The 25437-nt window shown below is 37.2% G+C and overlaps 1 protein-coding gene and 6 non-coding genes across 8 annotated transcripts in view; 5 read left to right on the top strand and 2 right to left on the bottom strand.

The window, feature by feature from the left end:
* The window catches only part of LOC134227802 (plastin-2-like), a 185817-nt gene that overhangs the window by 94993 nt on the left and 65387 nt on the right, over window positions 1–25437 (top strand). The window contains exon 1 of one of the 2 annotated variants that reach the window (XM_062709488.1): window positions 25076–25392. The exons of the other annotated variant lie outside the window; for it this stretch is intronic. Within the exon in view, the coding sequence (XP_062565472.1) occupies window positions 25315–25392 (78 nt within the window). The 5' untranslated portion in view covers window positions 25076–25314. Of the gene's footprint in view, window positions 1–25075; window positions 25393–25437 lie in introns of those variants that run through there. 2 annotated transcript variants of the gene reach the window in all.
* On the top strand, window positions 6804–6876 carry Trnak-uuu (transfer RNA lysine (anticodon UUU)). The gene has a single exon. It is a non-coding gene; the product is annotated as a tRNA-Lys (tRNA).
* Window positions 6975–7103, bottom strand: Trnal-caa (transfer RNA leucine (anticodon CAA)). The gene is made up of 2 exons: window positions 7066–7103; window positions 6975–7019 (listed from the first exon to the last, which is right to left on the bottom strand). It is a non-coding gene; the product is annotated as a tRNA-Leu (tRNA).
* Window positions 7753–7825, top strand: Trnak-uuu (transfer RNA lysine (anticodon UUU)). The gene has a single exon. It is a non-coding gene; the product is annotated as a tRNA-Lys (tRNA).
* Trnak-uuu (transfer RNA lysine (anticodon UUU)) lies at window positions 11808–11880 on the top strand. The gene has a single exon. It is a non-coding gene; the product is annotated as a tRNA-Lys (tRNA).
* Window positions 12777–12849, top strand: Trnak-uuu (transfer RNA lysine (anticodon UUU)). Its single transcript has one exon. It is a non-coding gene; the product is annotated as a tRNA-Lys (tRNA).
* Window positions 15683–15800, bottom strand: Trnal-caa (transfer RNA leucine (anticodon CAA)). The gene is made up of 2 exons: window positions 15763–15800; window positions 15683–15727 (listed from the first exon to the last, which is right to left on the bottom strand). It is a non-coding gene; the product is annotated as a tRNA-Leu (tRNA).

Genomic DNA, 25437 nt, shown 5'->3' with positions numbered 1-25437 from the left:
TATCGTTATTGTTTTTTTCCATATTTGAAATAGAACATTATTTTTTACTTTCTTCGAGCGGGATTCGAACTCGCGCTCTTGCCAGTATAATGCTACTATAGTGCTTACTTTAATGCTTATTGGTTACCTGGGTAAGCTCTCATAGAACTCATTCCTCACTGGTAGTTGAATGAAGTGTTCGCGATGGGATCCACCGCCCGGAATTCACGTTGTCCAGTTCTGGGCCACCGTATTTCCTGGATTGGTGCCACACTCACGCCGACCTTCTGCAGCTCACGAGCCAGGAGCCCAACACGTGCGGGTTCATTCAAAGTTCTCACGTTCCAAGATCCGACTTTCCAATCGTTGTCCTTTATTCGTTGCCGGGTCTGTTGCCGTTAAATCAATCCGTTTGCTCTACTTTTGCCTTTCTTGATAACTGTAAAATCTTCGGTAGGCTACCTTACCAGGGTTGCGCTACCTAAATCGCGTTAAAGGTGCTGCCTTCTCGATGCTGACACTATGCAGCATGATGTGCACAGTTTAGTTTAGAGTCCCTCACTGGCACTCGGACGATGATCAGCCGCCCCTAACATGGGGAACAGGCGCTGTTGTGTGCCGCTCCTAACATGGAGAAAAGACGCTCGATCGGATTTGTACCTCCGGCCGGAGAGGAGCAAATCCCACTTCTCTGTCAGCATATGACCATAGTTCCCGCCGGTGTTGGTTATCCGATCTTCCCTAAGGTTGCTCGTATCCCGGCCAGCGCCACGAGGAGGTAGGGATAGGAGTTGCTGGATAAGAGACTACGGATCGCGAAATGGGGTCTATTTTATTCCTTCAGGTACGCGAAGTACCAATGGTACGCTTTACCCAGCATTTGCCGTGCCGTTAGATAAGCATTGAATAAGAAATCAAAACATATTTAGTTTAAATGATTACAAAAAGCTGAAATCCTTAAGGAAACAAAAAGATCGTACGTTATGCGTATCGATTTTAAGGATTTGGATTTGGATTTGTGAAAAAATGTTTTAAAACTCCTAATTTTTTTTTTCGAATTTTTTTGTTGCCTTCTGGCGAATTTTTTTTCGATTTTTTTTGTTGCCATCTGGCGAAAGTTTTATGTTTGGGCAAAAAAAAATCCAAACATTTTTTTTTATTAATATTAGTATTGGCCTAATCATCGATTAGTAATTAAATCACATACGAAATTCTTCAAACTATACAAATATTACACAACTAAACTATAAACAATTCGGAACCTAAAAAAAGCTTTTTTTGTCTTTATTAGCGATACTTTCAGCCCAAGGCTGGCTCGTCTCGTAGATACAAAAAAAATGAAGAGCACCACTCTAATGAAACGGTCATATTAAAAAAATCTGGGATCTGGGAATCAGAAGACAATTTAGACGACGAAGTAAGCATAAAGAATTTAAAAAGGTATGGTTGATTGTGGATTAGCTAACGGCCCAAGAGGAAAGGCGATTTTTTTCCCAAGCCAACCAACAAGCAAGTTAGACGCTTTTTGGAAGCATATGAAAGTGGTTATCAACCTAAATGAAATAAAATAATAGTGTAACCGTGTTATAGCTCTCCATATAAGCTAGTGGGGAAATTTCGCTTGCATTGAGAATAAGCAAGAGTCAGGATTGAGAATAAGCAAGAGTCAGGAATGAAAAAGATAGACCGGTTAGCTAAAACATCATCCTCTTTCCCAATTACCCAATTAAGGGAATATTTATTTATTATCTGAGCCCTCGTGGTCAGCTCCAAGCATTCGAGCGTTAAATAAGCTAGGTTTCGAGAGAGTCGATCAAGATGAAGACCCATACGAACCCCTTGCATTAATGTGGACTAGATCTGTTCACCATTTTCAAAAGTATTCCAGATTCAAAGTGCCACCCCTCTATTTCAATGAGTATCATAAATGGAGTCTCCTGACCAATTTTCAGCCAAATCCATGGAGATTTAGAGGTGCATCAAACGAGATTTGTGATTTTTCAGACTTTTTCGTAGAAATGTCGTCTGAATGCATCAATTTAACTCCACATAATAAAAGGATTAGTCGTTGATAGCTTCTTTAGACTATTATCTACCACTTTGTCATTGATACTAGGATGTTTAGAGGGCTTATTCTATGACTTTTTATTAGATTTAGCTGAAAAAAATGTCTGAAAACCAGAAAAATAATTTTAGGTGCTTCTGGGGGTAGTATAAATTTTCAATATGTGCCCAATTCAATTTTTCCTTTCATTTCCTTCGAGTGTTGCGGAAGTTTCGTCCATACATCACTTTATTCTGAAAAATAAGCTTCGGCATGTAATAATGAAGTTTTTATGAAATACTCAACATTTGAATAGGGTAGTCAAGCAAGACCATTCCCCCCATGCTAAAACAAAGTTGACCATGATTTATGAGCAATGTTATCCAGTATTTTCGACCCACTGGTATGGATCTAGAGTGGGCTATGTGGTAGTGTCAGGGCCTGCAGATCAAGAGGTCCACGGTTCGAGCCGCCGAGTAGATAAAGATTTTTTCTTGTCAAGTCTTATGGAAAAGCCCTTGTTTTCAATGACCTTTTGGGGTCGTTAACCACATTTGAATGTGATTGATTCTATACCCTCCTCCTAGTTATTGCAACACTCATGCCAGTGACTAATTTCAAACAACTTTCACTGATTGAGATTATAATAAGTTCATGTCCATCATTGTACCTAGTCATCAATTGTGAAGTAATGGTTTGTTAATGGGAGGGATCGATCAGGTTTTGTTTGTGCCATGAGTGTGGTACAATAACTAAGGAGAGGATAACCAATAAATCAAGATGTTTTTTAAACTTTAGAAGATTTTTTTATCACGTTCAATTTAAAGTATGTTTCCGACCGCGACAGATTATCAACAAAATGGAATTAGCCACCTGGCTTGATAAATAAAATATTTTTAACTGCTAGGCGCCTTGAACCGTGGACCTCTTGATCTGCAGGCCCTGACACTACCACATAGCCCACTCTAGATCCATACCAGTGGGTCGAAAATACTGGATGACATTGCTCATAAATCATGGTCAACTTTGTTTTAGCATGGGGGGAATGGTCTTGCTTGACTACCCTATTCAAATGTTGAGTATTTCATAAAAACTTCATTATTACATGCCGAAGCTTATTTTTCAGAATAAAGTGATGTATGGACGAAACTTCCGCAACACTCGAAGGAAATGAAAGAAAAAATTGAATTGGGCACATATTGAAAATTTATACTACCCCCAGAAGCACCTAAAATTATTTTTCTGGTTTTCAGGCATTTTTTTTAGCTAAATCTAATAAAAAGTCATAGAATAAGCCCTCTAAACATCCTAGTATCAATGACAAAGTGGTAGATAATAGTCTAAAGAAGCTATCAACGACTAATCCTTTTATTATGTGAGTTAAATTGATGCATTCAGACGACATTTCTACGAAAAAGTCTGAAAAATCACAAATCTCGTTTCATGCACCTCTAAATCTCCATGGATTTGGCTGAAAATTGGTCAGGAGACTCCATTTATGATACTCATTGAAATAGAGGGGTGGCACTTTGAATCTGGAATACTTTTGAAAACGGTGAACAGATCTAATGTGGACGAACCGTCGGAGAAATCCGCAATAGCAACGCGCATCCTTTCAATCCACACCGGCTCAACAGGTTGGTTTTGTTCTCAGAGAGGCGAGAGAACCAATAAGAACCAGCTTTCATGCACAGCCTTTGATTCCTTTCGTCCCAGAACCGCAGAACAACTCGAGAGAGGCTAAGTTCTATCGTTGGCTAGCGTACACTAAAAAGCATAAGTCGTGTTTGGATTTCCTATCAGTATTCCCTGAAGTCTGGAGGGTAAAGCTGGTAGAAAAGCTCAAAGGTAGTCCTGATTTTCTGAAATAAATGAAATACTTAAGAAATATTTTGATTTACTTTATACTTAGACAATGGTCCAACCTTTATGGTAGAGAAGATGCGTTGACTCTTCGCTCTAAAAGAATTAGTTACTAGTTGACGAATTGAGGATTATATGTCTGTTACATCTATTTTGAACACTTGAACCAACATTCAAGCTTAATTGCTTATGTCTGAAACCAGATTTATTCATATGTGCATATGTGAAATGTGATTTAGTTCGAAAAATGTATTGGCGGTAACTTTTCCTTCGGTGGGGTTTATAACTCCACGACCTCAGTACGCTAGACATGTGCTTTCCCTACTATAAGCTACGAAGAACTTCCATCGTCCTCCGCAGCTCAGCGGGTATAGATGAAACCAAACTCACAACACCAGGCACATAACCGAACTCGCAAAGTATTTTTAAAGCCAACTTTTTCGCTTTGTTTGTACAATGCCAAACACGTAGGATAAGGAGCATCCGGTTCAATGATGCCCTAACGGCCTGAATCCGGTGCGTTCGCACAAAACGATCTACTCAACTAGTCGTCGGCGGTGGATGTTGCCTACTCCGATAACCGATTTTCAATGTCCTTACTCCGACGAGAAGTTTCCCAACAGTGGAAGCTTCGCCGTAACCTGCCGTGACGACACATTCTGCGACTGCGGGTTACTGCATTACTGCAGTAACATCGGTCTCCCAAATTAAGAAAAACCCTGCCAAACAAACTTCTTATCTACGTATAAGATAATAATATTTCAATATGCAATGCATTTAAATGTTTAAATATTCACACAAAAAATTAATCCAGTCTATAAATTTTTTTTTGAAATTTCTATACAAATAGAACAGATTTTTGAAAAGTAGAAATTGGTAGCGGTGCCCACTATGTTGATGCATTATCATTGCCTGTTATATGCCATTCGCTTACAGATGCTTTCATCTATTGATGGTCTAGTGGTTAGAGTTCATGCTTAATAATCGGCTCGTCCATAGTTCGATATTTGGGTCCCCTTCGTACACTTCGTTCTTTTTAACTGATAGAAAATAATTATTAAGAAAAAAAAAAGTTTGAGGCTAAATCGTTTTCTAATTGTTGTTCAGTTGGTATTGTCTTCAAACAGTCGGATTGTGTGGTGTAAGCGTATTTCAAGCTCTATCTGGTAAAAGGGCGAATGTCGCAAGAGAGAATTCTCTTCGTCGACTTCCCCTCATTTGAATAAAAGTGACAAGCATTGGATCTCTTTACAGTTTATCACCTCAGAATGCAAGTTCGCATTGTTTTCTATCGTTCTGGGTGATAAGCCACAAAGAAATCCGCTGCTTGTCACTTTTATTTAAAAGAGGGGAAGTCGACGAAGAGAATCCTCTCTTGCGACATTCGCCCTTATTCCAGATAAAGCTTGATTTGTCCAATTAATAAATTCCTCTCACATATCCAGCTGCTTAGTCCGTCTCGTTTTGCTCCTATCTAGTATGCTAAGTACACATAAAGGTTATATGATCACTCCAAAACCAAACTTTTGATAGAATTCTCGGAGACCCATAGTGTTATATACCAATCGACTCAGCTCGACGAATTGAGGTGATGTCTGTATGTGTGTATGTGTACACAATTTTGTAGACACACTTTTTGGAACTTCGTCTTGGCCGAATTACTCGTAACAAGTTGCATTCGACGGGGAATCCTGTCCCATTGTTTGTTATTGAAAATTGGATAGACTATTTTTATGCGCAAAACATTGCGTTACCTTCATATGCTGTCAAACACATCGTAAAGACAAATAAAATCATATCAGATTTACGGAATGCTCGTTTGTTAAGGACATCTACCTCCAATTCCATCTCTCTTGCGTGATGCGTGACAACGTCAAATAAACGTATAAGCCTATTATTCTGCTCACAATCGCATATTTGCCCCATATGAAAAGGAAATCCAGCAAAAATGGGACTGATATGCGATCATAGGCAGTATTGATCTCACCTGTTTGATGGCTTAACGAGATTGAAATGTTTTCCACTTTAGTATTGTTTATTTTTCTTCAGTGAATAAACACGCTAAATAATCGCTTCTCATTTTCTATTTGCAGGTAAGCATTTGACGTGAATTTGGGGCGATATAGATACGAAAACATTTGTAAGTAATGAACACAATACTTAAAGTACGATTGAACTGAAAGCAAAATTCGTTTCACGTCTTTTATTCGACCATGAATGCATGCAATGCAATGCAATGCATTGACTCACTCAATAGTCAATAAATTTGCTAATACATGCTATCTGGTTTACGTAACGTGAAGATCATCTTATACCTACAACACACATTACACGTTAACTTCTGGAAAACATTGTTCAGTCTTTGTGGGTACCGTTTGTTAAAATGCTGGCACAATAGCCAAGTAAAATCAACGTATCCCTCGTACGGCGACGTTGGAAGAAATCAACACTCGAGCCTCACAAAGTTATAAAGTGGTGGAATTGAATGGAATAGTACTAAATCATTCTCTAGCAAGTTAAGACATTACAGTAAACAAGCTTTAAAATATTTTTTACTTAATTTTGTGATTTTTTTGTCCATGATTGATAACTTTTTACAAAACTTGTAACCAGAAGGAAAAAACAATCGATACACAAACCAATTTATTTAGTTTTGATATTTATTTAGGGGAACGGTTCGTCACTTCATCTCATCGCTCCTATTTCCATCCTATCAAAAACAAAGCAATGGAGAAGAATTTGGTTCGTTTATTATTTTTCTGATTTTTTTCAGCAGTGAGCATGCATGTTGACAAAAAGAATCGAAGAATTTATTGTCGTATTTCTTTGTTTAGCGAGATGGAGATGGAGATCGGAACAGTTCCCCTATATGCGTTTTATCACTGTTAGGGCTTTAGGCACCATTTGGGCCACCGCTGCCCGGATAGCTCAGTCGGTAGAGCGTTGGACTTTTAATCCAACGGTCTAGGGTTCAAGTCCCTATTCGGGCGCATTATATTTTTTGCCACATAGTGGCTCCATTAATTCGAAACACCTCCATGCCATCATGTGCGCCTGTTACTTCTTGATCCCAAAATAAAAAGGATTTTGTCAGAAGTGGGATTCGAACCCACGCCCTCAGAGAGGACCAGAACGCTCGAAATCGGGACTTGAACCCACCTAGGATGGGTAAGATTACTCTTGAGTCTGGCGCCTTAGACCGCTCGGCCATCCTGACATGTTGAGGGGGGTGTGCCGAAATCCAATCACATTCGATTGAGTGAAACATGAGAGGTTCATTATTCATGACGTCATTATCGAACCACTTGCCACAGATAACTGATGTCAAGATGAGGTGCTTGATTATTGCGAACGTTACGAGTCACGCACACTAGGAGTGAACTTTTTAGAACCAGTGTGTTCAATTTTCAAATTCAACTCTTTATTCGAAAACAAAGTAGACGTAAAGTAGCTAACACCTTACTGCATAACTGGTTCCGCATATTGGTCCAGCTTTTAAGAATTTTTTTTTAATCCCACGTTAGTTGTCTTTCGCCTATAACTTTCTGGCGGTTAATTTAAAGCTGCTTATCGCGCATATACATACGTTGGCGCTGGCAGTGACGAGTAGGAAACCAGCCAATGATTGTGATTTATTGATCCAACATGTATGATCACCTGCGAAGATTTACTTATATTGGCTCAACCAAATGGCTGTTCGAATTTTCCATGTCGGCTAGAAATAGTATGAATAATTTTGGCAAGCAACTTTCATGCGTCATTACTAATTACGTGTGTATTGATTAATCACCCAGCAACTTACGATCGATTAGTGATGAGTAGCAGGTTAGGTGATGTGTTTTCTGCTTAAGCGATCGAGTTTCGTAGCCCGGTTAGCTCAGTCGGTAGAGCGTTGGACTTTTAATCCAACGGTCAAGGGTTCAAGTCCCTTATCGGGCGGGATCATTCTTTTTGTAAATATTATATTATTGTAAGGTATGTGTTTCTTTGACCTTTCTTTGAACGACTCACATAACTTTTATATTTCTATTAAAGCTAAGCCTGAACTTGCGATGCATCCGACACATTTGCGTTAAAAATGCAACAACTTAAAAATTGAGTGAAATGATCAATTCGTAAAAGTTGAGAACGATCTTCCATTATTTTGTTATACGACTGGTGGAAAACAAGTTTACCTATCTACATGAGTGCAAACCAAGGTGCAACGAATCCATAATCTTGGTGCGATCATATTTTTGACGTAGGACTACGTCTTTGTTTTCAATATGCATATGGGGGTACATTTCAAAATTTGGAAAATGCGACCGTCACGAAAAAAAACGATGGGTTTCGTAGGTTCATAAATTGCCATTTCTCAACGGATTTACATGATCTATCATCAATCGATTGCAGATTCAGTTTCCAAATCGAAAAAAATAATAGTAAACTATCGATTTATGCTCTGTTCTCAAATACTATTTGCTCCCCCAATCAGTCAATAATCACATGATTTCATTCTTCACTATCAGTTTACACCGATTTATTCAGTTCATTTATAGCATATGTTCAATTACGGAACTGATGGGTGAGGAATAATGATCTTTAATGTACTTGCAGAGCAAAATGTCTCAACACATACATCTGTCATATATTTGTTTTAACTACATTTTTAGAGCTATTTGTTTTGAATAGAATATTAATAATGAAGGCAGTGTCGAAAATTATGTTGTTGAGTACATTTTTAACGTATTCTATTTATCTACGTAGCCATACGTCTACAGTTTGTACAGCCAATCATAGGACTGTCCCAATATAGTTTTTTTGAAGTGATCTTTTACTCAATTTTTGTGTTTTTTTATTAAAATTAGTTTGATTCGACGCAGGTCAGGCTTAGAGTGCATACTTCCCATTTGTTTCGAATTAATTGTCAAGGGCATGCTAAAAGTCATCTACACAAAGCGTGAATAATTTTCACGCATAATGACGACGCCTTGATAGAATCGTATACTGTGCGAAAATGTTGTCGAAGAGAGATTTTTGAGACATGCACAACCGCTGTGTACTGCCTTGATATGAGTAAGGGCCTTTATTTCGAACTTCCACCGGATCACCTTTATGTCAACTATTTATTCGGAAGACTTTCCTTTTATTTCCTCTTGATATTCAAACAATAGAATTTTGCGACAATTATAGTTTTGTTTATAAAAAGTGGAAAAGCCACAGAATAAATATGAAAATTTTCGCTTCAACTTGAAAAAAATGTAATTAGGTTAGGTCGGATTTTGACTGCTCTCTTGTGATAATCATTTTTAGCACGTAGCAAAGATCGCAAAATTTGCTATCAATTGATAACGAAATGAACGATGACAAACGAGAGGCATAATCCTCTCAATAATAACGAGTCATAAAAACAAGTTTATCGCAACCTAATACAAGTGTGTGAAAACAAAATTTAAGATGCAGCCCCCACCCTCAAAGTTATGATAAAACGCTTCGTTATCAAATGCCTGTGCAGTAAATATAAAAGTCTGCTCCATTCAACTCGGTCCATGGCTGCACTTTGCCAGTCCCTCAGTCTTCAGAGGGTCTGCCAAGCGTGATCGATTCGCTGTGCACCTCGCCTTCTTGTGCCCGTCGGACCATTGTCGAGAACCATTTTTACCGGATTACTATCCGACATTTTGGCAACGTGCCCGGCCGCAGTCGTTCGATTTTTGGATGAATGGTTCTCTCAATAGCTATTGGTCCTCCACGAGAAACGTCCAGATGATGCATTTGGCTGTTTTATTCATTGTAGTGAATGTAATAGAAAATTACGAATCTAAAGTGTATAATAAAATAATTATGATCATGACCATTTGAATTTTGTATTTTTTGGTCGGTTCGCAGTGGCTGGTTTACAGGGACGTTAACGAAAACAAAACAAGCTGTCTTCTCTCTTAGGTTTGTGGTAGAACGTTCGTTCATTAATCCTGCTCGATAGTGCTCCACAAACTCCTTAGAACATGGTGGCCACTGAACCGGAAAAACTGGGAATTTGTTAGAACCGGGAAAAACCGGGAAATAACCAAAAATAAAAATAAAATAATCAAATTCAAAATTTTCAGCGTACTTAAAATGTATTCAAAAATTTTCGTAAAATTGCAAAATTAGAAGAATGAATGAACGGGGGGAGATACTTGAAATTTTTTGATAGTATTCAAAGTTTCTTGATTGTTTGCAATAATCCTGGAAATTGTTCTTTGTGGTTTTCGTACATCTGTAAGAATATGATATGTTATATGTAATAAAAATGCTTTGAATCCAAACAAATCTCTTGACTGACTTTCGAATGCTTAGAAGTTCCACAAAAAAATGGAAGTGATTTGTTGAACGTTATGATTGAAATCCGATGTAAATCGGTAATTATTGGATCTGGAAAATAATATTCGCAAGGACTTATGATAGTGTCTTCCAAAACACGTAACATTAGCTGAAAAATGAAAGAATTTCGATTCAGCCATATGCAGCAGAGATTGCAAATAATTGTAAACAAAACAAATGCTGTATGGGACCGTATTCTGCAGTGATATGAATACCAATGGAAAGTTAGAATCCTTAGCTAAATTTTCTCCGAAGTAACTAAATTGCTCTACATAAAGGTAAAAAAATTGCAGCATATAAAGTGTTCATTTTTGGACAAACATAATTTGTACGCAGTTACGGGGCACTTTTTAAAGCCCTTGAGATGATGAGGAAAAAAAGTTTATTTTTTTTAGAATCCTACAGTGACAAAATTTAAAAAATAATGGCTTTCAATGAAAAATTAAAAAATGTTCTTGCATGTGAAATAGTTGATTCCGCGTGATGGCCTTCGTGTGGCAGAACATGCTAATGATCCTGTAGTTGAAGAAATAGCAGATGACCCTCAGTTTGCATAATCCTTACGTTACCCCAGTAACATTACAATTTCAAGATTGTTATAAAACCAAAACTGCAACCCAATGACGCGGTGGCGCATGCTGCCCAGCACTATGAAGCAAGTTTCCAGCTCGTTGCAGGTGCCAAACTTTCTGTCATGTGCAGAAAGTTTTCTACAGCGCTATGATGTTAAAGTTGCGATTCCAAGCTTCCATATTCCAATCTTCTAAGCTTCCTAAGCATATTCCAAGCTTTAATGAAACAATGAGTTAACCCCACGAAAAAAATCACAAAAAATCAAAGAAAATTCAGGTAGTGTTTAAGAAGCTGTGAAAGTACGAGTTACCTGGGTGTATATTGATTTTTGAGAAATACTTTATTTGGGTCACTTTTAGAACTTTGAATAACACATCTTTTTGGTAAAAACTCGTTTGTATTTGAAAAGTTATGGTCGTGATTCGATGAAAGCATTTTTACTAAAACAAGTAAAGCAATTTTAACAGAAAAAACTCTGTTTTCCTACCATAAACGAAGAAAAGTGCCGAAAATCTGATAAGTTCCAAAAACTGTGTCTACAAAATTGAAAGGAGCGTGAAAAGCAGCGTGAAACTCAACCACCAGATATTTGAATAGCGGAAACCCGTGACTCGTTTTTTACGGGGGTCTGATGTTTTGGTTGTGTTTTCGTAGTATAGATGAAGTCTCTTTTCTTCTGCTTTTCGTTTATGGAACTGTCAGTGTGGATCGCACCTATCTCTTTTCTTCCCGTGATTATCCTTATGGCTGTCAGTGTGAAATTTCCAATCTTGACTACGAAACAAACTGTGGTGGAGGTATACAAGTGTCAGTCCCGTGGTTTTTAACAATTCCGCTAATGTTGTCATTTTCCTATTTGGACATATATCGAATCTGTGATGTTACGTATAAGTTTCATTTCCATATTTTAGTCTTTACCTGCATCTGTGGAACAAACCACTTGTTGAGTTTTCAGATCCTTGACCTTCAGAGAGTCAGTAGAGCTCTAGGCAGCAACTATCTTCAAGCCCGGATAGCTCAGTCGGTAGAGCGTTGGACTTTTAATCCAACGGTCTAGGGTTCAAGTCCCTATTCGGGCGGTGATTTTTTTTTCTTTAGTTAGAATGACCAATCGAGAAAATCTTGCTTGTGGTCTCCAAGAAGTAGGATTTTGAATGTTTCTATTGTGGAATTATCAATCAATTAATAAAAATCAAGGTTCCTTTTTTTTTAAACGTCATGGAATTTTCTTTTTTTTTGCTACGAAGGCGATAAATAGAATACTTTTAGTAAAAATAGCTCCTTTTGCTAACATTGACATTCATAAAATGTATTATGTTTCGTACCACCTAGGCCAGGCACGCAGCATAGGAAATATACCTCCTTTAACATTACTCCATGCACCAACCGGTTAGTGACATGTGAGTAGTGTCCATACATGCAGCCCTCTCACCAATCGTAATTCAATCTCACTATGCACAGCCCACCTGGGCCGCCTAGCTATATCCGCGTACTCACTCTGCTGCCTGAGAACGTCCGGCTTCGCTGATCGTGTTGGTGTGTCTGACTGTCTGGTGCTCACGTTTTGATGATAAAAAGGTAGCAAGCAACAACCAAAATACTGAGTGTGAGTGCTTTTATGTTGTATTCTCGTACATTCTCTTTCCTCTCGCGTATTTGCTCTACCTTTCGGTGCGCATGCCCATCAGAGATTCCCTAGCGGCAGAACTATAGTTATATGCGATACTTAATTCGTATCATATATGTATATTTAAGTCAAATAACTACGGCGAATGTCATTATTTTACTATTTAACAACTTATGTGTTTGAAAGGAATGAGTTTATTAATGCACTGTTATTGATAATCTACAATGTATTTAATATTTTAATAGCATGATGATAATAGGTCAGCTACCTTACTTGAGATTCTTCATCCATATCACTTTGAGTACCCTCCTAACGCTTTTGTAAATCTCTTGACGCCAAATTTATGAAGCCCGGGTAGCTCAGTCGGTAGAGCGTTGGACTTTTAATCCAACGGTCTAGGGTTCAAGTCCCTATTCGGGCGGTAATTTTTTGTAACTTCTACTATTCATTCTAACTCCTTTAGTAACTAATAATGGCCGTTACAAAGCATACGGTTTTCGCACTATTCATTTGGTCGATAAATAACTATGTAGGAGGAGAATCCCAGCCCTTAAAAACGACACTTTCCACTGTTTTCCAGTAATCTCCATTTTTTTTCTCACAAGTTAAAAGTCCTTGCTAATGCAATCAACACGAATTCGATAGCCACTGTTAGTTTGATCCTAAACTTTTTGAAGATCTATGCCCTGAAAAAAAATATCCATGTCCGGAATGTCATAGTCAACGTTGGCCATATCATATTTTCATAGAGAAATACATACATATTTACAATAAATCCCTCTTTTTTTATATATTTCATGAATTGTTATGTTTTGTTACACTTATTTTTCTGTTCGATTTTTAAAAATAAAGATGAATTGATTAATCTGCTACACAATGTAATCGTTAGTTTAACTTTTTTGAGCTTACTAGATTCTATCTTTGACATTTTCTCGAAAACACACAACTAGACGAATACTTTTTGGACTCACTGTATAAATCCATCTTCTTTGCAATCATAAGAACTGAATAAGTTATACACAATTTAATTTGTCTTTTATGTCATCTAAGAGCATCCAAACGTGATAAAGCCATTGTTATTTGCTCAAACGCATCCAAATCAATCACTGTCCATTATCTCATGGTAACAACTAATTACAAATTACTACGAGTTTACTAGGATAATTTACTAGGATTGAAATGTTTTAGATTTGCGATGTTTGTCCTTAAATCATCCCAAATACATATAGGGGAAATGACGGCTTTGGCAGGTTTTGTTCTATTGTCCGGGTTGGTTTTGTTGACCAAATTTGAGCATAATCTATATAATAAAAATGAGTTGAGATTTGCTTCCTGACGATTTAACTCGCGAACGGGTTGACCGATTTGGAAGATTTTTTTCCTAATCGATTCGTTTTGGGATCCGCAAGGTTTGTATATACAAAAAAATGGTGAATTTAACGAAGAAATGTAAAAAATCATCAGAATACAATTTTGGGTCAGCTGTTGAGGAAAACAAAACAAACGCACGGAAATTGATCTAGAGTGCTGTGCTGCAAATAGTTTATTGTGACATTTTCGACACCCGGGCAAAGCTGGGTTTCTTTCGCTAGTTGGTTATAGAAAACCCCCTGACAATAACAAAACCTGCCAAAACCGTTATTTCTAGACCAACATTTGAAAAGGGCGTAACAGCCAAAAATTATTCCTTCTGATTCTTTGTCCACATATATAGCTATATATGTAGACGAAAAATCAGAAGGAATAATTTTGGCTGATACGCCCTTTTCAAATGTTGGTCTAGATTTCACCTAAGGAAGTACAATGGTTGATACGTCAACTCTGAATTCAAGGGCAGTTCAGAACTTTTGGCATTTGCATAACGCTGCAATAACCAGTACGTAGTTATGGACAATCACGACAGAAATTGCTGCAACTCTTAGCCTTCCTTATAATATAGCATGGTGTTTTAAAACGCATATTGTTTAGAATAACTAGTTTACTAGGATAATTTACTAGGATTGAAATGTTTTAGATTTGCGATGTTTGTCCTTAAATCATCCCAAATACATATAGGGGAAATGACGGCTTTGGCAGGTTTTGTTCTATTGTCCGGGTTGGTTTTGTTGACCAAATTTGAGCATAATCTATATAATAGAAATGAGTTGAGATTTGCTTCCTGACGATTTAACTCGCGAACGGGTTGACCGATTTGGAAGATTTTTTTCCTAATCGATTCGTTTTGGGATCCGCAAGGTTTGTATATACAAAAAAATGGTGAATTTTACGAAGAAATGTAAAAAATCATCAGAATACAATTTTGGGTCAGCTGTTGAGGAAAACAAAACAAACGCACGGAAATTGATCTAGAGTGCTGTGCTGCAAATAGTTTATTGTGACATTTTCGACACCCGGGCAAAGCTGGGTTTCTTTCGCTAGTTGGTTATAGAAAACCCCCTGACAATAACAAAACCTGCCAAAACCGTTATTTCTAGACCAACATTTGAAAAGGGCGTAACAGCCAAAAATTATTCCTTCTGATTCTTTGTCCACATATATAGCTATATATGTAGACGAAAAATCAGAAGGAATAATTTTTGGCTGATACGCCCTTTTCAAATGTTGGTCTAGATTTCACCTAAGGAAGTACAATGGTTGATACGTCAACTCTGAATTCAAGGGCAGTTCAGAACTTTTGGCATTTGCATAACGCTGCAATAACCAGTACGTAGTTATGGACAATCACGACAGAAATTGCTGCAACTCTTAGCCTTCCTTATAATATAGCATGGTGTTTTAAAACGCATATTGTTTAGAATAACTAGGGGTAATGACGGCTTTGGCAGGTTTTGTTCTAATTATGCTTAAATTTGGCGTAAACATTCTCTGCATATCAAAGAATATTGTGTCCAAATTTAATAAAATTTAGTCAATAAAAACCCCCCTGACAATAATAGAACAAAACCTGCCAAAGCCGTTATGTCCCCTAACAAAAATAAATTAGTACACTTTTTTAATGAAAGTATCAATGAGAAATGTTTATGTTGCTTATGTTTACGTTGGTTGCTACTCCGTTATTGAATTTATGCTCGCAGATCGTAGATCTCAAAACCTCATGAAACTTCACATAAAGTAACATGACGTTGATTAAGGAGGGTGTTTTTTGTAATCTTCAATGTATCTTTGCGTAATCTCACTCACTATCAGGAAATTATCAATTAGATTCCTACAAACAAGAGAAACAAATCTACACTATAATGCAGTAAAAAGATATCTGTCAGAAGTGGGATTCGAACCCACGCCCTCAGAGAGGACCAGAACGCTCGACCACCCCTTTTCGAAGGGTAAGATTGCTCTTGAGTCTGGCGCCTTAGACCGCTCGGCCATCCTGACATGTTGCAACCATTGCTGCTCAAAGCACTACGAATTCTAATTATCTCGCTGAGAGAGAGTGGAACTAGGTACTCACCGCGGTATGGATGGAATTCATGAATGAAAAATAATTCTTGTTGTTACACTCGCGTGGCGGTCGTAAACAGAGAGAGTGAGTGTTATGAACGTGAAATACATAGAAACCAGATGTTGACAATGGGAAGATGCAGATGTGGGGTACCTGTTAATAATACGACCTTTTATTAGTTTTTCGGTTTATGATTGAGAAAGCCAACAATTCAAATAATCATAATTTTTATTTAGAATTAGAACCTTCTATTAAAATTTAATATTCTTTGAAAATTATCTGGAATCAACATTATATAAACCTTTTCATTGCAGGGATGTTACAGCCTGCATTGGAAGCGGATTTCACTGTTCATTACCGCAGAATTATTTCAGATTCAGATTGTTATGGGTCGTATTCGTATGAATAAAAAGTAGTAAGACCGAGTTTCCTACAGTGAGTCCAAAAAGTATTCGTTTAGAAGTATGTTTTCTAGAAAAAGTCAAAGTTGAAATATGCTAAGCTCAAAAGAAAGAAACTAGTGATTATATTAGGTGGTGGATTAGTCTGTTCATCTTTGTTATTGAAAATAAAACAGAAAAACATAACAATAACAAAAACAAGTGTATTAGAACATAACAATCCATTCAATATGTACTCATGAAGTAATCGTGTTCAAGTGTTCATACTCTTATTAAATATTTTTTAAATATTTTGAAACCTAATTTTAATTCGTTAATGTTAGAAGTATGCATTAATTCTCGACTACAACAGCTACCAAATATCCTCAGTACCAGCGTTCACATTTGATTTTAGAAGGCGAATGTACATTTTATAATCCACGATTCCTTCAATGATATGCAATTTCCACATTGGTTGCATTCATGCACCCGCCGACCATGAAGGAGCCCTTGAACAGAGGCTATAAACTATAGAGGAAGATTGTCGCTTTGGCTCCTTTTTTCTGCTGTCCGAAACATGTTCGGTACACTGTAACTCAATACCAAATTTTGAAAACGACTTATCTGCTTTCGTAAACAAAGATTCAAACGTCGATTGTCGTGGGAGAGCTATCAGATTCGTAGAATCGGCGTTTGAATCTTTGTTTACGAAAGCAGATAAGTCGCTTTGAAAATTCGGTATTGAACTTTCATCTACTCAGTGACTGAGTAAAATTGTATTGCCGTCTCTTTTCTTCCCAAGGAAATTTTACTCAATAATCCGGAATGTCCGTAAAAATAGTTATTTTGGAAAGTTCGTCCTAGCGCGGCGTATTTTTTCTCAACCATTTCTGACGGTGCGTCATTTGTGACAGTTGTGCTTGGCTTTCGTTTTGAATGGGGTTCCCCGAGTGCATTTAGTTTTGGATTTCGGAAGGCTTAACGTTGTTTCGATCTATAGGAAAATCGTTTTGATTAGAATTCCTGGAGAAATTTAGGAGTTTATTTGGGAGATCAATTAGGGATTGCTTTGTACATTCTCTTCAGGAATATACTTGAAAAAAAAAACAATCAAAATTATTAAGGATTTTTTAAAGCAATTCCTGTGGAACTTCCGAAGAAATTGCTGGATCAATTTCCAAAGGAATCACTAAAGGACTGTACATAAGCATTAATAGCGCAATTTTCTTATTTTTCCTGGGGGAATTAACAAGATTAGTCCTGGAGGAATTTCAAAAGAAATTTCAGGAGGAATTTTCGAATGGGTTCTATTCCCGAAAGAGAACTTGAGGAGAGTTTCGAGAAAAAATAAAGGAATTTGTGAAGGATGTTTGCTAAAGGAAGTTTTGAAAGAATTACCGAAGGAATTATTGAAGGAAATTTCGAAGAAATTATTAAAGGTATTCTGGAAAGAAATCCTAAAAGAATTTAAAAAAAATCCTCAGAGGGATTCCAAAATAAATTTCCCAATAAATTCCAGATAGATTTTTATGAGAATACTAAAAAAAAACTTCACTAGGTTCAAAGGAATTTTTAGAAGATTTGCTGAATGATATTGTTTAGGAATGTCCAAAGAAGTTTTCGAAGAAGTTATTGGAGGAATTTTCAAAGAAATACATGGAACAATTTCCTTTAGGAATTCCAGAAATAATTTCCGAAGAAATTCTTGAAGGAATTTATTAAAATTTCCAAAGCTATTCGTCTACGATTTTTTCAAGGAATATCAAAAGAATTTCAAAAGAAATTCGGAAGCATTTTCCGAGGGTATTTCCAGTAAAGGCGTCTAGTATTTATACGCTAGTGGCGCTGTAACCATGAAAATTATATTGGCTAATTATGCTTCTAAAAGCTTTGCTTGGCCGTTTATTGTCCATCATTTTGAAGTGCATGTTCAGGTTTTGTCACCAACATTGGTTTGACACTCCCGGCAGCGATAATTTTGTCCAAACAAACTAGATATTACCCACGCGAACTGGAACGACATTAGCATTCTCATACTTTTGCATCAACTGTATTTCCGAACGAATTCCTAAAGGAATTTTTAAAGGAACTCCTGAAGGAGTTTCCAAAGGAATTCCTTAAAACATTTCCGAGGAAATTGCTGAAGGAATTTCTAAAGAAACTCATAAAGGAATTTACAATGCAATTCCCCAATGATTTTCTGAAGCAATTTTTGTAAAGAAGTTTTAAAGGAATTCCCGAAGAAAACCTTGAGAAGTTTGCTGAAGTTTCCCTAAACAAATTTGTTAAGAAAATTATTTTGAGCTTTTTAGTGGAATGTCTTCACTTGTCATAAGACGAGTTTGTACAATCCCATTGAATTCCACCACTTAATTGTATCTTGACAGATACGTATTTCGACCTCAACAGTAAAGCCGTCTTCAGTGTCTCGCACTTGACTCGATTGACTTGATTAAGTGGTGGAATTCAATGCGATTGTACAAACTCGTCTTATGAAAACTAAACAAATTACCAAATCAAATTTCGAAGGAATTCCTAAAGAAATTTTCGAAAGAAATCTAAAATATATTTTTGAGAAGAAATGTCTAAAAGAAATTGAAATATTTAAAGAATATCTGAAGAAATCTCCAAAGTATTTTACAGAGGCATTTTCGAGGGATTTTCTCAGGTAATTTTTGAAGGATTTCCAAAAATAATTTACAAATTCGTAAAGAAATTGCCAATGCCAGATCTAAAGGATTATTCTGAGGAATTTTGTAATCCCGGAGGAAATTCCGAAGGAATTCCTGAAGATTTCTCAATTTTTGAAGCAATTCTCACAATTCCCTTTTTGAAGAAATTGCTGAATTGAACTTTCCCGTCATAATTTTTTATTCGCTCAGTCGATTACTTATTTTATTTGAGGTCAACTTTCCCAAAGAACCCATATTTTTTGACGCCTTTAAGTATTTTTTAAATTAAAAAAAAATCAAAAGATTTCTGTTTTTCAAGATTGGCCTAACATTTGCTCGACATTGAACGAACATCGGGTAACATTCGGTTTTGTTTTCAATTTTTAAAATAGTTAGACGATTAAAAAATATAGGTTCTTTAAGAAAGTTGACTTTAATTATCAAACAATCAACTGAGACAATAAAACGAGATACAATTTTTGACGGGTCAATTCATCCTTTTCGATTCGAAGGAATTCCTGGAAGAATTTTCGAAGGAAGATCTGAAGGAATTTTTGATTAAATGGCTGAAGCAATATCTGGATGAACTTTATGATGAAGAAATTCCTGGATGAATTTCCTTAAGAATTTCGTAAGTAACATACGAGAAAAAATGTTGTGAGGCCAGCAATCTTTTTTTAAACGTTTTTCGCAATTTAAACTTGTTTGAATTGATTATTTTGCTGCACAAATTTATATAAGGTAGACTGGGGGAACTGGAAAAGGAAAAATCGATAGTGCTTGTTTGAACGAATTGAGATGATGTATGTATGTGCGTATTTGTATGTGTGTGTGTGCGCAAAGCACGTACCAACTTATCAGCTATTCTTAAGCACTTGTCCTTAACCAATTCGTTCGCAAAAAAATGCATTCAACGGTGAAACTTGATATGAATAAAAATTAATGTGAATTATAGAATACATTTACCTATCAGTCGCATTTTTAACTTTCTTATACATTTTTTTCATATTTAAAACATGTGAAAGGCATCAATACCGATAGGTGGATTAATCAGGCATTTTCTCATTTATATGAGTCCAATCACTACTGGAATCACAATGATAACAAAGAAGGAACATATTCACAGCTATCGAAATAAACCCTGGAGAGAAGAAACAAATTGCGTAATTAGAACATTATCCACTTCCCCCGCAGTGTTCGATACCTGGGGTAAGTGTAAAATCTTTGAATTATTCGCTTTCTTGGTACAAACCACTACCAATTGAATGGGATTAGTTTAATTGTATTATAATTGTCACCTGTGATATAATGGTGCAAATAAGAATTGATTTTATGAATGCAAAAATCAACTTTTCGCGAAACCTAAAATAACAGTTCAAGCGTTAACCGTGTTAGTTTATGTGTTATACAAATTTCAACATAATATTAGTATGAGCATCAAAGTATATTCTTGCATAATGTTATGATGTGGTAAAAACTGTAAAGTATGTACAATTCCAATTTTTCGTGTCGATTTTTACACTTACCCCCTTTTTCCACTTCCCCCAGTGTACCTTATAGCAAAAATTTTCATTTGCTATTTTTTATTTCATTTCACAAATATGAATCAATTTATGACTCGGAAAGGCAAAATGCGTGAACAGTACACATTATTTCTTGTCGAAAATGCTTAGAGAATCTCCCACATGTATTCGAAATCATTCATAATAAACCACAGGCGATGAAAGTTATTTCATAAAAATCATTGTTGCTTGCGGTATTATTTACGAAAATAAAAAGACTGATGTAAATTTGTCGATGTCGATGTCGACAAAGTCATTATGATCACCGATACCCTGCAGGGACGAATCGACTGTGGAGCAGTGGTGGAAATCTGCGAATCTTACTCACAAAACAAGAAGTAGACAATGCAAAAGACTCGCGAACATTTGTTTTGCCTTTTTCTTGCCTACCTACTACTCGCACAGAAAACAAAAAAAACGAACCCCGAAAAATGTTCGTGAAACTTCGCGAGTCATTCGGGTTAATTTGCTAAAAGTCATAAGACAACCTCGAAACTTATTTCTCACTGATGTTCGAGCGAGAACGCAATTGTGTATTGTTATTGTGTTTATGTCAAGTCAAATCTATCCATTGTATTCGAAGTAATCACAAAAACTCGCGACCGTGTTTTTACTCCCGAACCAAATATAGCCCGGCTTTTTGTTTTTGCTCTGCCCGTACTCGCGAACAAAGCAAGCGCTTGAAAAATGCAGGCAGTTGGTTCGCGCGAGGTAGGCGCATTTTTGGTAGGCCCGATTACACTCTTTTCTTACTCGTGAAGCGAGTATTTCCACCACTGCTGTGGAGCTATGTTGGAACAAATAGACCTGAACTTCCAGCCACGCATGCTCCGTAACAGCCATATGATGAGGCTGATTGTACGACAATTCACCGAAAACCAAATCCCCTAATGCAATTTCCCCGAATGCAATTTCCCCGAATAACAATTCCCCGAAAGAAACAATTCCCCGAAAGAAACAATTCCCCGAATGTAACATTTCCCCGAATGCTTCTCTCTTCCTTTTGAGTGCGGCACAAAGCGATTGTAGGATTTCTGATCAGGAGGTTGCGAGTTCGATTCCCGATTCGGCTTAGGATGCTTCTGGGTGGAAAGCATATTCGGCTCCTTGAGCGCAGTGTGTCCATTGCACTTGCTACACGAGACATTCATGCAACTGGCAGGCACGGGAAAGCTTTCAATAACTGTGGAAATGCTAGTAGAACACTAAGTTGAAAAAAAGCGTAAGGCGGGAAGTAATAATGTCATCCTCAAATGAACACATTTGCCCGGTATAAAGCAAAGAGGATTGATAGTCCCTTCTTTAAATGAACTCGTTGGTCTGAAATAAAGTGAAACAATGAGACAGTGGAGGAGATAATTATATAAACTAGTTTATCTAGTATAAAGCGTCTCGAGAGAGAACGTCTGTCCGTAATAAAGCAAGAAGAGGAGATAATTCGTTCACTATAGGAGCGCGCTTGCCAGATATAATAAAGGATGTTTCAAAACTGCTGCTATGCTTTACTTATCCAAGAAAATGCCAATTTTTGAAACATTCTGAAAAAAACGCTCAATATCATTCTGAGAAAATGAATTCGGCAAAATGTTTTTCGATAAAATATTCAAAGAATAGACTACCGTGCAAATTTGTCGAAGTACCAAAACAAATGCTCGCACGTCCAATTGTATAGAAATTAACGAAATCACAATCCAGAACATCATTCTTGCACCTTATCTCACACCCCAAACAGCTCTTTCTTGCAGTGGAGACGTCATCCATATATGGAGAAAAAGATGACAACATATTTTGGAGGGACAATATTTTTTGCACAGGAGTCGAACGCGGCGCAAAATTTGCAAATATTATACATTTAATACATATTGATTATATATTTTTTCCTTATTCTGGCCAAATTGGGATCAAAATAAGAGATCACATTAACCATTCTCGATTCATTCATTTTTGCATTATTTCGAGCTATAACGCCTATTTCTGAAGAAAGGACCTCATCTACCATTGCCTTTTTTCGTGAAAATGTCTTCTTTTTAAAAAGATTTTCGGGCAGATACGTGTTATTAAAGATAGAAGAATAACATTAATAATCTGGGGAAACACCCCCTAAAGAATCAACCGACGCATTTACCATTGCATTATTCCGAGCAAATGCATTATTTTTAAAGAAGGAATCACATTCACCATTGCCTTAGTCCGGGCAAACGCATTATTTTTGTTTAAAAGGATATTGAACTGAAGCGAAGCACAGTTACGGCGTACTTCGTAGATTGGACACTAGTGCTACTCATGTTTTTTCTTTTGAAATCCTTATTCAGATTGCTATCAGAAATCAAGGAGGGTGTGATCCTTGATTCCAATCTGAATAAAAATCACGAAAGCATGAGGATTACTACTCCTGGCCACGCCCATCTTCATCAAAGGATATTGCGCTGGTAATGTGCAATAAGACACACTTGAACGTATCTTTAAACGCTGTTTATTTTTCGGACGCATACAGAAGATACGTTTTCAAGAGGTACTATGTTTTCGGGGAATTGTTCCATTCGGGGAATTGTTACATTCGGGGAAATCGCATTCGGGGAATTGTCGTACAATCGTTGAGGCTGCCCTTTCGTCGTACAAATTATGGATGCATGGAGCTATATGTGACCTACAGCGTGTCTTCAACAGAGTCGCATCACTCTTTCGTTTTCCACGCCATACGGAGCATGTTACGCCGAAGATTTTCATCGTTCTTCGTAGACATAAACAGACGAAGACAATGACTATGCTTGTTTAAATGTTTTATACCTACTTTGTATTATCTCTTGACAACATCTTTTAATGTTCACTTTTTTTCAAATACTCTACATCATTGGGGCCAAATGTAGCCTGTTGATGCAACAACAATAAAGATAAAAGACTTTAAACACTGTAATAACGAATGGCCAATGTGGTTGGAAAGTAAAAGACGGAATTTTAATTGGATGTAGCATGTAGGAAACGAGTTTTTCCTGGATTTCCAATTCTAAAAATTACTGCTAGAATAGTCAAGTTGAAGGTAAAGGTGGAAACGGTACGGATGTTCACTTCCTTTTCTAGCGATTATTCTAGCAATGAGAAATATAAATTAATATACAAAGTAGACCAATGAAACGGGCCTGAGATTGAACCCACGGTATCCATATGACTACCAAGCTCACTTTTCTCAGCAAATTAGTTTTCAATTCCTAAATAACTGTAAATTACAGTAACTTCCGAGATATCAAACCAAACTTTTCTCTCATATACAGTAGATATCCAACCAAACTGGTTTCATATATACTAGCGCCGCCAAATGGAAGAATTCATTTTTTTTTCTTGACTCATAGGGCCGAATGGGATTATAGATGGATTAGGAATTTGTTACGCAATGCCAGGATTTTTAGAAATGTTAACAAACATCACGTTTATTGGAAACAAATTACTATTTTCACCAGTATTCGGTTGGTTCCGGATCTTTCGGAGGACCAGCATAAGATTCATTGGACTTAAAAAATGTCCTCAGTGAGAGTATCTATCCCCTTTATTATTTTCCCGAAAAAATCTCGTTGATATCATGTCAATTGGTTTCAATATAACGGATTTTGTACTGTTGTGACTGTTGTACTTTTTACAACATGCTGCGAGTTCTCGTGTTATGAAAGTTGGATCAAGTCGCGGAAGGTTGAGAAAAACAAGTATGGCCAGTCCGATTATAATTTAATTAGGCCTAAATCACAAAGACTTCTGAAATAGCAAATGCCATCGATTAATTTTAGGAAAAATAAAGGAGCAAAGTCAATGCTTGAACAACACTAGTATTCATATCTTCTGATAAAGGAATTCATTCACACTACAACGGTTATAAAAGCATCAGTAGGTTCATTGTACCACCTGCTCCTCTACCGTAGTACTTTTAACACGTGGAAAAGTTTGGCCGCGAAAGACTAATGACTAATGAATTATAGATGTACGGTCCGCGGGGTTAACTTTTGCTAGCGAACGCCAAATATGCGGATAACTAATAGCTGAGGATTTCGATTATAATTTTCCTTTTTATTTGCTTTATATTTTTCGGCACTTTCCTATGGGCGCTATATGGTCGACGGTCAGATGCGCGAAGAGTAGCCTCATCATCGGTGTCCGCAGTAAAAAAAACAGCATGTTCGAACAACGGTGGTAGATACTGGACCAATAGTTCAAGCAAAAGGTGCCGAATGGTCTGCACACAGTTGGCAATCGACCTTCGAACCGGTCAAACTGCACTCCCTGAGGTAGATAGAAATTTTTCCTATAGATCAGCCAGCCTCACTCGGGCACTTAACCTTATCAGTGTGTACTGTTGGCAACGATTCCAACGAACTTGGGCCAGGGGTTGTGGTGGTTGATTTGGTTCGGGCTGAAGAACACCAACCAACCCAGCTAGATATCGACGGCCACTGCGTCAGCCCACCAAAGTCACGACGACGCTATCAATTCAAGAGCATGGTGATAATAAAAAATAACACCACCAACCGAAGACCAAAATGCGCGAAAATGTTGTCGTGTCGCGGTAGTGTTGTGATAACGGGAACCGATTAGTGCAGGACTGTGGACTACTCGCCAGTAACACTGCAGAGCTTTATTGAAGCGAACCGAAGGCAAACACAGTCTTGTGTGAAAATTGGCCCAATTTGCTCTGTCCACCGTTCCCCGATTGTGTCGACGGCGGCTCCGTCCTGAACGTCGCGAGTTTGTAATTTTGCGCAAAGAACTAAGGTGCGTAGTGATAGTGCCTACCGAGCGCGAGTGACGAATATTGACCTTCAAATAGTGTATTCAGTGGATTTCCGAGCGATGGATATCTTGGACGTTGAGAAGCATGACCATGTCGAAGAGTTTCGACGTCAGTTCACACCGGAGCTGTTCGAAAAAGTAAGCAACGAATGAAAGCGAGCAGGGTTGTATTTTCTTGAAAGT

The sequence above is a fragment of the Armigeres subalbatus genome, chromosome 1 (assembly GCF_024139115.2).
Source record: "Armigeres subalbatus isolate Guangzhou_Male chromosome 1, GZ_Asu_2, whole genome shotgun sequence".
In the NCBI taxonomy this organism is placed as follows: domain Eukaryota; kingdom Metazoa; phylum Arthropoda; class Insecta; order Diptera; family Culicidae; genus Armigeres; species Armigeres subalbatus.
This window is presented reverse-complemented; position numbering and strand designations above follow the sequence as displayed.